This window comes from Pteropus alecto, unplaced genomic scaffold (genome assembly GCF_000325575.1).
Source record: "Pteropus alecto unplaced genomic scaffold, ASM32557v1 scaffold94, whole genome shotgun sequence".
NCBI lineage: Eukaryota > Metazoa > Chordata > Mammalia > Chiroptera > Pteropodidae > Pteropus > Pteropus alecto.
Window position 1 is genome coordinate 12,534,017 of NW_006437736.1, and position 13,850 is coordinate 12,547,866.

Sequence of the window (13,850 nt, forward strand, 5' to 3'; positions counted from 1 at the left end):
TCTCTCTCTCTCTCTCTCTCTCTCACTCTCTCTCTCTCTCTCTCTCTCTCTCTCACACACACACACACACACACACACACACACACACACACAATCCATCTTTCTGAATGATACAATGCCCATTTCCAATTTTGCTTAAAGAAATACTGGAGCTAAGTTCGATATAAAATTATAGCAAGGCATTGGGATGTGGTGTGTCACGTTTTAGAGGCAAAACACAGTTTGGATACAAAGTCTATCTTACACAAACATGTATGGGGAAAGGAAAAGCGTGGTACATGTGAGGGGGTGGGGATGAGGGAAATTAGTGGACTGGGGTAATAAATAGCACAAGATCAGAGTCTGCCACGCTGTTCGCCACGCCTGAAGTCATCTCAGAAGGCACTGTTGATGAGCGTCATTCTGGGGCCCATAATGTTAAAACTACCTGGCTCCTCTTTGAAAAGCATATACTACAACTATCAGGTCCCAGGACCCTGGGTGGTGTGAGGGGAGAGTCCAAGGCCAGACCATGCAACCCAATTTTATCTGTTATCATGTCTCATTAGTCCCAGAGCTGCCTTTAAAATGCCTGGTGCCCCTAGTTTTACTACCTCCTGGGAAGCACTTTGCTTATCCATCTCTAGGGCATCTGAACCAGGCCTAGCAAAGGTAAGCCATGCTGGTGCCTGGTTGAAGATGGCTGGACAGAGCTGGCCTTCTGCAGTGGTCCAGTCTGGGCATCTGCCACATGTAGGGGTGGCAAAAGGGAGAGTCTGAGAGAGCTGGTGAAGCTCACCCAAGGTTCTGAAGGGTGGCTGTGCAGTATTCTTAGATGTGTTTGGTATCTGTGCCAGGCTCGTGGAGACCTATGAGATTAAGAGGTGATAATATTGCTCTAGACCAATGTTTCCCATGCAAAGGATACATTCCACTACCAGTTCACGTGACATCTTTGGAAGGTCTCTACACTTGGCCTTACATCTCATTAGAGCACCTAAACTTATTTCCTTTCCTGTTCTCTTTTGGTCCCTCTAACTGCAGTCAAGGACAAAACCAGATATGCAGCTCATAGGTCTTTACCACTTCCCCAATGCTTGTGTGCCTTCCTTGAAACAATGAGAATGCAGAGCTTAGGCTAATGTCATTGTTAATAACATTCTGTTTTCATTGCATTTCTCTCTACCGTTATTTGCCACTCATGGTAACTGATAGTGTTAGTTTTCCGTTCTCAGGAATGTTATGGATTTAAATAAAAAATGAATTCGTTAAGAGGAAATTAATATGTAAGTAGCTATTCAGGTAGATATGAGGAAAAGATTTTAAAGTTGGCTCAGAAATGACTGAAGATTAGGAAACAATGTTCTAATTCAAGAAACCTGCTGGACTGTAAGATCCTCAAAGTCATCAACATTGCATTTGTGGTACTTTCTGCAACACAGACACAAACACACATGCGCACACGTACACACACACATCAGGAATCTAATGAGAATGTTGTTTCCTCAAGGGGAGAGATAAATGATGGCTGACTGCTTGACCTAATAAAGTTCGATTAGATAGTCTTTAACATTTTAAGGTTTTCTTTGGAAGAATGTTAGAAAATTACTCTCACAAGTAGATGATAAACACTATCGATAGTCAATCTTATACCTGTATAATCTTATATTTTGTACCCCGAATATTCTTATCTAGCATGATCACCTACCTAAATCCTCAGACTTATTTGCTTCTTTTTAAAAAAATCAAGTCTGGCCTCTGAGGTTACTATTTGCCTTGGAAAAGAACTTTGAGGCAGGCTCTGAATGTACATACGAGCTACACTGTGAACCAAAAGCAACCCGGCCAGGGACAGACAAGGAAGACTGTATTCCTCAGTTGCTCTTTTTAGTCTCGCTCCCTGGACTTGTAAAACTTACAAAGCATCGTTACAAACATATAAGCCAATAACACTCAGGAACACCTGGAACCCCCGAGAATGGTTCTTCCATTCTCAGATAGTCATTATTTTCTATTTTCTAGAGAGCGGAGCATACAACCAAGCTGTATTTTCACACAACCATGTTGGATGCAAATCTTTCTAAATCTTTCCCAAGGTCACAGAGTGAGTACATTGTAAGGCCTGGATTTAAACCCAGGTCTGTTGGACCATCCGATCTCTGACCACAGCAATGTGCTACCACCACCCAAGAACTAAAGACCACCGGGTCTAGTTTTTATAATTTACACTAATCCTTCCTCATTATCAAGCTCAAGTGTCATTTCTCTTTGGACTATGAAAGACTCCTTTTTATTTTCTCGCTTATTTCATGTTTCTCAACAGTCATGCGTAAGGATATTGCCAGGTGCCTGAACACTAGATTGGATGGACCTACTTTATTGAGAGTGGGTTCTGAGTAGAGAGTAGAAGATCCAATAATCATAATCATAATGATTTCACATGACCAGACTCAAAATACATAGAGTTGTAAAGAAGTTTGAAGATAAAAGACCTAGGGTTTGATGGGAAAATTTTTGTTCTACATCCCTGAATTTAACTCTGTAATTATGTGGCATATGTCTTTTAGCAGACTAGAAACTGAAATGAGGAAAAATATTTGAAACAGAAATGACTTGTATTTGGAATCAGCAGTGACTAGTTTCACTGATGAGAGAAGAAGTTCACAGAATGTTAGAGCTGAAATGAGAGCGCCTCGGAGATCATTTTCATCAAGAGATGAGGACAGCGAGACTTACAGAAGTGACTTGCCCACAGCTTTATGAGTTACTATGCAATTGCCATCAATTAACTGTGTCATATTAAACACATCAAGCATAAACAAGAAAATTTAGCCTTCGAGGCAAACAGCCGTGTGTTAGTTTCATCTGTTATGGAGCTGATGGAGTTGATGGGTAGGGAACATGCCAACACACTGTCCAAACATATGCCTGAGTTCTTGCCTCTCATAAAGGCTTCTGGGTCCATAGTGAAAGAACTAAGTGGTAGAGCAGATGTCCAGGAATGAAAAAATGCCCATCTCATGCCCATAGGCTGTATACAATCCCATCCAAAGCAGAACAATATACCAGAAGGGCGGTATCTTCCCCAGATGCTGTGAAGGGGAACGCAGACTTTCTTTTATAGCAGTGGTGAAGGGGCTGGTCTTATAACTTCAAAGGGGCTAGATGTGGTGTTGGTAAATCTTTTTTTGGTCTGTATATTTTTTAGCTGTCTATAATAACTGTGTTCTCTCTGAAATGGTAAACTCGAGAACAACAACCCTGTGTTTCGCCAGCTTTGCTTGATGAATATCGCTAAGTATCTTTCAGTCAGAAAGATGAAAACAGAGCACAGTTTCAGAGGGTTCAGTTTCTAAAGACTGATGATTTCCCAACTGATGACTAGACACCGGCTTAAGCAGGGAGGTGGAACAAGATGCCCAGACACCAATCCTCCTCCAAGAAAAGCACATACCCGCGGGCTACCTGAGGTTGTCCCATTGTGGGAGCAGAAAATCATCCTAAGAATTCAGCCTAATTAATGGTGGATGATGGTGAGATCTGTTCTGAGGACTGGGATGCAAAGTTTTACGAGGGAATGTTGAGGATTCTCATGCCTTGAAGTAGAGCTCTCATTGGAAAAAGAGTTTTCTTTCCAGGTAAACTAAATATTCTCCATTATAACTTTAGCTCTGAAAGTGGGTTTCTGAGGAAAACCAAACAATAGCTTTCTCTGGGGACCTTTCAGACAGTTACAGCCCCACATCAAAGCAGGCAAGTCTGGGGTAGTTTCCTATAGAGAAAGGAATTTGATTATATATCCTCTAATGGTTCCATTCAACTCAAAGAACCTAGGATCCAGTGACCTTTCAATTGGTTTAGAGAGATTCTGGGCTCTTGTCCTTGCCATGACCCTGACAAGACTTTGATCAGGGAGTGGCCATCTCTATGAGCCTTACTTTCTCCATCTGTAGCACCGCCTAGGCCAGGAAGTGTTTTTGATGAGCCTGAGTCAGTCTGCTGTTTGTTTAGAAAAGATATCCACACCCAAGAGAAATTGTTTCTTTAAAAAAAAATAATGGCAGACTGTCTCATTACATACGATGGCAACAATCTTCTTTCCAGGGACAGACACAGCCTGGAAGAAACCCCTCTGCTTAGGATACCTTGACTCCTCCAAAATCCTTTACCTTTACTTACTCTGAATTCCAACAGAGTCTGCACCACAGAGAGAGCACCCAGTCACGTGCCTTCTATTTTGTCTCCCAAACTTAAAGTCTGAGCTCTGAGAAGAAAAGGGCCAATTTATTTATTTGTTTATTTATTTATTTATTTAATTGCATGCAAATCTTGTATATAGGTTGAAAGAAAAAAAAAAAAAACGGACAGGCTGTTGTTATAGACTGAATGTTTTGTATCCCCTCCAAACTCATACATGAAGCTTTAACTCCCAATGTGATGGTAGTAGGAGGTGGGGCCTTTGGGAAGTGATTAAGTTTCGATGAGGTCAGGAGGACAGAGCCCCCCTGATGGGATTAGTGCCCTTATAAGTAGAGGAAGAGACACCAGAGCTCTCCCTCTCTCCATATGCACACAAAGAAGAGGTCACGTGAGCATACAGTGAGATGGCTGCCATCTGCAAGCCAGGGAGAACCCTCATCAAGAACCGAATCTGCTGGCACCTTGGTTTTAGACTGTACAGCCTCTAGAACTGTGAGAAATAAATGTGTGTTGTTTAAGCCACCCACTCCGTATTATTTTGTTATAGCAGCCTGAGTTGATGAAGACACCTGGTTAAGTTCCGATTGCAGTTTTTGTGGGTATGGCTCTTTGGTATACAAGTGTCATCTTTTAAAAACTGAGTCATATGAGCCAGTGGTATTCCCTGCAAGCCTTTCTACAGTGTGGACAGCATTATTTCTGGCTCTCTGACTCTTAAAGAATATTCTGTTAGCCACTTATTATTCTTAAATTCTTTTGCTTCTTGAATTAGTCAGAGTGGATCCCCATGTCCACAGCTAAGAACCCTAGCCAATAACATGAAAAAATACAGTTGGAAAGAAAGTTGGAAAGAAATACAGTTGGGATTAAACAAGTTTCTTTACAGGATCTCTATGAATCATTAATATAATGTGTATAGTCCATCTCCAAAAGGAAGATAGAGAGTGTGGCAGTATCTTTACCTACCCTATAGAGACTGATTATTGCATCCCAGAACAGTTAATCCTGCAAGGGGTTTGTAAAGAACTCCAGGCCTGGTACAAACTGGCCCAGCCTATAAGTGCTACCCTTGGCCATCTCTGTCATTCCCTGGCTCTCTGATGCTGGGCTGCCTGAAAATGTCCCCTGAAACAGATTCTTCTTTAACACTATAAAGCAACAGAAATAAAGGCAGAATAAGCGACACTTTCTTTGATCTGAAGGTAGATTTTCACTTGCTGTATCTTCTTTTCTTTGGGTCTAGTGCCTGTGAGTAAGTATATATTTTCATCACTATCTCAATGCAAAACCTAACTGAAAGTCATTCTTCTATGAAATTTCTCTCTCTTCACCTGGGAGGAGAGAGAGAATCCACGTGAAAATCCATTCTGTGTTTCCCCAGCAATGCATCCTTCCCCCTCCTAAGATCATATATTCCAGTTTCTTAGAGATCTTTCTTTCTTTCTTTCTTTTTTTTTTTTTTTTACCACCTACAGCACCTTGTCTTCCTAGGTGGTCTCCCATCCAAGTACTAACCAGGCCCTACCCTGCTTAGCTTTCGAGATCAGACGAGATCTGGCACGTTCAGGGTAACATGGCCATAGACTAGAGATCTTTCTAAATGGCTGTATTATGTTTCAAGCTTTCATATTCATGTATCCACCATATTGAAAGTCTCTTTTACTTATTCACTGGGAGAACAGACAGCATTAAAAATATTAGGCACCTTGAGGTCAGAGATACCTGATTTCATAGCCCTGTCACTAACTGGTTATGTGTACTTAATGAAGGGCAGAATCTTTCTGAGGCTCAAGCATCTCGAATCGGATTGGCAAACAAGGCTTGTGGGAAGAGCCCTGGCTTTTGGGGAAAGTTATTGGCATGTAGACAGAGCAGTAAATAGCCAAGCTATCTGAGAAGAGGAGAGGCCATGAAAATCCTGCTGACAGACTGGCCCTGCTGAGCTAAGCTCTGACAGCAAGCAGAGAGATGAGAAGAGTTCATTACATACGGGACTCCGATCTCAAAGATGTTGTTCTGAATCAACTGCTTCCCCAACATGATGATGCTGAGCTGAATGCAGAGCTCCATGAGGCAGCCCCCAGGAGCACACTGCAGAGAGGAAAAGACAAAGGAAGGAGCAGTTAGACCAAGTGAGCTTAGAGAAGCAACGGTGTGAATCCAGTCATGCTCAAGGGTAAGGATGGGGCTGGGAGTGGCAGGTGCACCTACAAACCACTAGCTAGGCGGGAAATACCAGTGGCTGTTACTTGCCTCTTCCATGCGGTAACCATCGAACACATAAACATAGCTTCCAGGTCTTCCCACAAACCTGAAAAAAAAAAGGAAGAGTGGGATAGAGAGAAAGTCAGGGATGCTTGAGAGTATGCCTTCAGAGGAATAACCACTGCCCAGTGTCCCTCTGGAAAGTGCTGGCCAAGGCAGGTGCTAAATCACCCTATTATCAGCTAATAATCACCTATAACACCTAGGGTTCACCTCCATGAGATAGGGGTAAGGCTGGGTCTAGTGTGGGGCTGGGAAAGTCACAGGGCACATGTGCATGTATGCGTGTGTGTGTGTGTGATAATTTCTGAGCCTAAACACAATGAAATTTGAATTCTCTCGAAGTGTACTGTATGAGCATCTTCGTCCCTCAACTAGTTTCAAGAATTGATTTCTGGTTGCGGCTCCTTGGTGAGCTTTTCTGATTTCCCAGGAAACAAAGGATGAGACAGACTAAAAAGTTCTAAGTGGAAATTCCTGAGATCAGAAAAGAAAAATTTAGATTTCTTACTGAAAATATTCAAAAGAATGGAAGCAGCCTGCCTCATTCCTCTTTAAAGCAGTAATGATTTTACTGGGGGATAAGAAGAAGGCAGGTGAGAGAAGCAGAAAGGTAAAAGTCAATCATGGAACCAGACAGGTAATCAGAAGAATCTCACTTATTTGAAATGTCATGCCTGTGTCCACCTGTTAAAATCATACTCATCTATATAGGGCTGAGTTTAGACCTTTCCTTCTCTGTGAGGTCTTCTTGTCTTTGTTCATCAAGTGTTCCCCTCACACTTTCTTTACATCTTTTATTACATCACTTTTTGGAGATAACAGGGTGCTTATTGCCAAGACTATCTCTTTCTCTACACCACGAGTTTATCTAAAAGTTAAGACCCTATTTATTTTTTGCCTAGAATATCATATGTATGCCATTTGTTATTGATAATAAATCTAGATAGAAAACACCAATGAAGTATCTACTCATCAATACGAATAGTTTCTCTGCTACTATATATAATTTCATGAGAGTCAAGGGCAGAAATTCTGGGAAAAGGTTGTGGTTTTTGGCAACGAATACATTTATAAGAAATTATCAAATGTGGATGATGACAGCTCTTGCCATCGATGTCTGCTCGATGAGCATTTAGTTCTAAGGAAGCTTTCTTGACATAGTTGATGCGTACTAGGAAATTTCCTTGAAGGTAGCCAACTGATTTAACCACAAAATATATTTATCAGAAGCGATTTTACATCCAGACCTATTGTATAATGAAGAATTTGACTGGCCTTTGTTGCTTGTTCCTGGGAAGAGCCTCTAAATCCTTAGAACTTCCGAATAGGAGTGTCTTTGTTATTCTTTGTAGGCTCTTGGAACTATACCTAAGCTTATGCTAATGAGATCACTCAAGATGAAGAAGACCAGGCCAGAAAGATCAACCATGTGATTAGAGGGTTGGGCCTTTGCACGGTGTAATAGCACCCTGACCTCAGGGAATGAGGGGAGGACTGAAGATTAAGTTCAATCATGTGGCCAATGATTTGATCAATCATGCCTACATAATAAAGTCCCAATAAAAACTCTCAACACTGAAGCATGGATGAGCTTCACGGTTGGTGGTATACATCAGTGTGCCAGGAAGCTGACATGTCCTGTGGACCTGAAAGTTCCCGTTTAAGACCCTCCTAGACCTTGTCCTATGTGCCTCTCTCATTTGCTGGCTTGGATTTGTATCCCTTCGCTATACTAAAACTATAATTTTAAGTATAGAACGCTCTTGAGTTCTGTAATTTGTTCTAGTGAATTATTGAACTTGAGGGGTTACTGGTTATAGAGGTTATTGTCTAAATCATGAGTGGCCTGGGAATCCCAGAGCTTTGGCCAGTGTCTGAAGTGAGGGCAGTGTTATGGAAGACTGTGCTCTTAAGCTGTGAAGTCTGCACTAAGTCTGGGTAGTTAGCTTCAGAATTACATTGCAAAATCTAAGAGCCACTGGCTAGACATGAAATTCCCTCCCACCTCATCCTCAAAGTTGGGAGACACAAATTCTTTTAAGCCTTTCAGGGCCCAGAGCCAAATCCCTGTAGAGTTTCCCTACTTATCAGAATCTGGAGATGCTAACATAAAATGATTTAGTGTTAAAACCACTGCTTCATGAACAGCCAGGTGGAGGTGGAGATGGGGAATAGGGCTGAGGATGTGAACTGACAATAGGGACAGGCTGACTCTAGTGGATGACCCAGACTTCATGACCAATTTTCCCTCCATATATGGCACTAAAATACTCACCTCCCCTTGAAAAAGGCCACATAGAAGATGGGAGAGTAGGCATTGACAAACTTTAGCAAGAAAGCTTTGAGTATCAGGCGTTCTTCAAAAGTCTGTTCTGTTTTGGGGACCTCTGAAAGAGAAGAGCAAAGCTGGTAAGACTGAGAGACAGATTTCTCACCTCTCCAGAGTTATGACCCTGTCACGTGAGTGATTGTCTCTCAGCTTACTCCTGCAGAGGAAGACCAAGAGATCCAGCTCTCTGGCACATTAGAATAGAATTCGTCTGGGAGGTCCCAAATGGTTTGCCAGGTAACATGAGGCTACAGAAGGTCCAGAGTACATTAGATCATCACCTTCTTCCTACACTTCCCTCCTTTCATCCATTCAAGCAATGGTTTCACATGTGCTCCTCAAAGAGAGGTCTGAGCAAACTGAATTTCCTCCCAACAACTTTGCTTCATCAAGGGAATTCAGCTCTTACCTACATAATTGCCACTTCCATCATATTTTACTTGAACGAAAGTCCTTGATGAAAAAGGCTTGTTAAGCACTGAACTAGAGTCAGGAGGCAGCGAAGACGCATCTCGGGCACAATGGCATTGCTTCTCTTTCTCTCTCCACTTTTAGCAGGAGAGAGTATGTCCTCTGGGCATGTTGAGACATCTTTCATTCACTCACTCAAATGATGAAGGATCAACAAGTAAGTAAAAGAAACACAACATGAACCTAACGTCTCAAACTTAGGGGTCCCAGTGTGTTCTACCAGGTCCAAGCACTGGAGTCAGATGATGTTCCCCAAAGGATGCTGAGAAATGCTGATAGAAATCTCACTGATGCCTTGAGAAGACTCAATACCCAGGAGATGCTCCAGTGAGCACTGTGCAGAGTGCTTACTGGGGTCCCCACAGACCATGACAAAGAGCTTGGCGATGGAAAGAGGTTACAGGGCCACACTCCAGGGACATAAGGGAAGCACTAACCCTGTATAATGTGCACTAATAAGTACAGCCTGAAAGTGTGCTGAGCACAAGGCCCAAGTGCCAGGGCCATGCCGCCCAGTGAGTTCTGTGTCCAGATGAGACCGGTGTGAGGACGTGCCTGACATGTCTGCTCACCTGACTCACAGACAGTTTTTGCAGGAATCATTAGAAAAGTGGACATGAGATCCTGTTCTAGGCCCTGGAATGCCATTCACTGATCCATCTCCTCATGTACATACCCTTCACATCCTTTAACAACCAGATCAAATGTTACACACAATCTCCTTCCTGAAGCTCTCCCAGGTGCCATTGGCTGGTAGTAACCTCTCTCTGTTTTCTTCCATAGTATTTTATATTTTTCTATATTAATTACTTACATCCATGCCCTTTAAAAATCACAGTAATAGTAGCTTTCATTTGTTGTCTGTGTCTTCTTTTGGGTTACCCTCTAAGTCAAAGATTTGGAAGTGGTTTATTTGGGAGGTGCTCCCAGGAAGCTTGGTGAGGGAGTAGTAGGGGGTAAGACAGACAAGGGAGGGAAGACAACATGGATAGGTTCATGAAAAGGTTAATGCCACAGGCCACTTGGACTCAGTCCCACTGGAGACCTTCTAAGAGACTGTGAAACACACCTCAGAATCATTACACTGAGGAGTGAGCAAGCAGGAGTCCATCACTGGTTGAAGGTCACTGCTGGCCTTGACTCTCTGGCACTTAAGCTTGTCCTGCGCACAGGCTGAGCATGCACCCCACAGATAGGATGCCCACAGGCAGAGAGCCGCAGCGACCTCCAGGGTGGCTGAGGGGATGTGCGTGTTGCACAAGTGTGTCTGCTACAGGCTGCTGCTCTGCAGTTAGGGCATCACACGTGGGTGCATGAGTCTGTGACTTCATTTCATCCTCACCTACCTATGTGAGGGAGGTATTACATCTCACTTTTTTGAATGAATGGAACTGAGACCCAGAAAGGTTAGAGCCTTCCTCAAGATCACGTGGCCAGTGACAGAGTTAAGATGTGACCTAGATCTGCCCAGCTCCAAAGACAGTTTTTACTACACCACACTTCAAAATTAGGATCTTTGATTAAATATTGTTTACATTGCATATTCCCTTTCACCTCCTGACCCTCCATCCCCAGGCTAACATAACACACCTAAGAAATATTTGTCACTGTTCAGCTCACATTTATTGAGGACCAGCTATGTGCCAGGCACCATGCCAGGATGAATGAAGACCTCACCACTTCTTTTAAGGAGCTGCATTTGGCAAGATCTCTGTGAAAGCCTTTTGCAAACTGCCAAGTCTCCTCCAGATTCTCTGTGAGCGATGAGGTATCATCTCCCGTCTAATCATGGCAGGGGAGGGTCTTAGGGAGCAGAATGCTGCATATCTATGATCCGCTTTCCCACTCCTCATTCATTTGCAACCCTAGAACACAGTCCTGTGTATCAGATGATGCTCAACATCCAATCATGAGCAGAGCATTGCCAAGGAGACTGTCACTGGCAGACCTGAGCCCTGAGGACCCATGGAAAATGGGAAAGCTTAGAGACCTCATAGCATTACTATCACAAGTGTGATTCTGCCTTGATTCTCCCTAAGGCTGATAGAGTCCCGGGAAATGAGAGTTACTCACTTGTCCTAGTCTCCATAAGCCCTGAGAAACATGCTATCACTCCTATAAACTCAGCAACACTGAAAACTGGTTCACTCTCCAAGCTTCCCCTCACCTTGATGACTACTTTAGTTCACTGATGTTGGCAAACAGTCCTAGAGGCCCTGGCAGGCCATGCTGAGCCTGACAGAGCACCCTGTTACCCTGTTTGTGGCTCAGCTGGTGTGGAGGGGAGAGATTATTTGCTTGTTTTGTTTGCTTACAGAGATGGCTCTAGGTGCAGATTTTAGCATCAGACATATTTGAGTTTAAATGCAGAAGATAATTAGAGGTCTGAAGTTATATAAAAGAGAAAATGGCACCTGCCTTATAGGGTTGCCCTGAGGACATGCTGGGAATGCTTATAAGGCACTCAGCCTAATGCCTGGCATGTGGTTGACCTCAATAAATGACAGCTCCTACTGTCATCATCATTGTCACCATCATCGTCATCCAGGTCCAGCTGCCCTGCTTTTGACAGCACAGTTAGGCTGTTCATGGCCAGATGTTAATACACATGTCTAATCTCTTGAGATTCTGGGCATCAGTTCCATGTTAATTTTCTACCAGTCAATGGTGAGCATGGCTGATAAGTAACTCTGCTGGCACACAGCTGGGAGAGTTGAATCAGCATAGCTCCTGTCCCCACCCCTACGACCCCTCAACCCCCAACCAAACTTCCTGAGGTCCTCCAGGCAAGTGTAGAAATATCGTTGCCTGCCAGGGAATCTGGAGACATTGCTGTAATTCTATAGGAGAGGAAGCTGGACAAGTCTATCACGACAGCCGTCAGCTGGCAGAGAGCTTTGTGGTTCTCTCTTTCTTGCCACGTCTGGGTGGACACACATACAGCCCAATGAGATATAAGTCCTGGCCAACCCGCAACTGCCTCGCCCAATAAGAATCTGGATGAGGATTTGTCCTTATCATTGACAGTTAACATTGCCGCTTCTGTTACTTCCTCAGTTTATGTCTGTTAGCAAAGCTCCTCAGGTCTCTAACCTCTCAGGCCTTTGCCCTCCTTGCTATGAATCCTGCCAGACAGAGGTCAGTATCTCCCTGCTGACTGACGGGTATCAGATCCTCCCCTGCCTTAAGACACACACCCACATCTTCAGCCAGATTCTTATTCTCCGCGACTAAAGGAAACAACGCTGAGGCCCAGGTGGAATGCCTGCCGTCAATATCTAAGGTCACTTTTAGTTTTAAAATCTCATAACTCTGAACTCCCATGTGGCTGTTAACCCGATCACTTTCCCCACCCCATCCCGCTCTGCCCTTACCATGGACAGTTTGAATGGCTTTTTCACAATGAATATGGTCATAGCTGTCACCAGATATACCCTACTATGCACATTTATTGAATGAATGAATGAATGAATGGATTACTGAATGAATGAAAGGAAAAAACATTATTTAGAACAGTAGAAATGTTTTGTTATTTACTAAAAAATTCCCTGTCACATTCCAAGGAGGGCAAATCCTGAGGAAAGAATTTTGCTTGCTGAGCAGGATAATGCTCATTAAGATACAAAAGAGGGGCAGCCAAAAGAGAGTTACACTTCCCTACATGAGACACCAGGTGAGTGAGTGTGCTGGAAGTAGATGCAGGTCTCAGAAAAGCCGAGAGCCAGTGCGATGAGAGGGAGAAGGGCAGAGACGGAGATGAGGGTGCTGCTGCTAAAGAAGAAATTTAAGTGACAGGCTGGAGAGGGGGTTGCGAAGAGACCCAGCGGAAGTTTTCATTAACTTCCATTGTCGGATTGGTAGTACAACGACCTCATTTGCCTCTCCATGGCATCTTCGGCAAAGATTCTTTAAAACCTGCTTTCCTTAACAGTGCTTGAAGAATTCTGCATTTGTTCTTGGGGGAGGGATGTGTCCAAGGATGAACAGAGACTGTCCACGACCCCTGCTCTATCTGGGTTAAAGATGGAAAGATTGGAGGAGGGGAGAGAGGGAAAGGGAGAAGGAGAAGGAGGTGGGGGAGGGAGAGAGGGAGATAGAGAGAGATAGAGAGAGATAGAGAGAGAGAGAGAGAGAGGAGGGAGGGAGGGGTGACTACGAGGGAGAGGGGAAAGGGGGTGCAAGGGAGAGAGGGAGAGAAGGAGGAAAAACTTTTTAGTAGGAATTCAGGCCTCTGCCCAGTGTGCCTGAGGCAGCAAATTCATCTCATGTCACATGTCATCTCCCACTTTTAAATACTTTGTAGATAAGAAAATTAAAACTGATGTCACCCCAAAATAAGTAATTAGGTCTGAGGAGCTAAAAATTTAGAAAACTTATAAATATAGCTAGAAGGGGATTAAGGATGAGGTATGGAGAGGCACATGTCTTTGATTTTCATTTTATAATCCCCTTTGAACTATCTGTACTCAGATCTCCCAGTCCCTACAGGAATTTCCTCCAAGGTCTCTGGAAAGACAATCCGGAGTTCTTTCAGAGCTCTTTGCTCCAACTGGAAATGAATGGCTCCCTTCCTCCGTACTGATAAATCACGGGCCTAGTTATT

At 43.5% G+C, this 13,850-nt stretch overlaps 1 protein-coding gene and 1 pseudogene across 1 annotated transcript in view; both read right to left on the reverse strand.

The window, feature by feature from the left end:
- The window catches only part of ANO2 (anoctamin 2), a 280,595-nt gene that overhangs the window by 41,641 nt on the left and 225,104 nt on the right, over positions 1-13,850 (reverse strand). The window contains exons 17-19 of the mRNA XM_015591465.2: positions 8,723-8,834; positions 6,433-6,490; positions 6,170-6,270 (exon numbers count right to left, since the gene is read on the reverse strand). Coding sequence (XP_015446951.1) covers positions 6,170-6,270; positions 6,433-6,490; positions 8,723-8,834 — 271 coding nt within the window. The remainder of the gene's footprint in view (positions 1-6,169; positions 6,271-6,432; positions 6,491-8,722; positions 8,835-13,850) is intronic.
- LOC112481905 lies at positions 5,646-5,764 on the reverse strand (annotated as a pseudogene).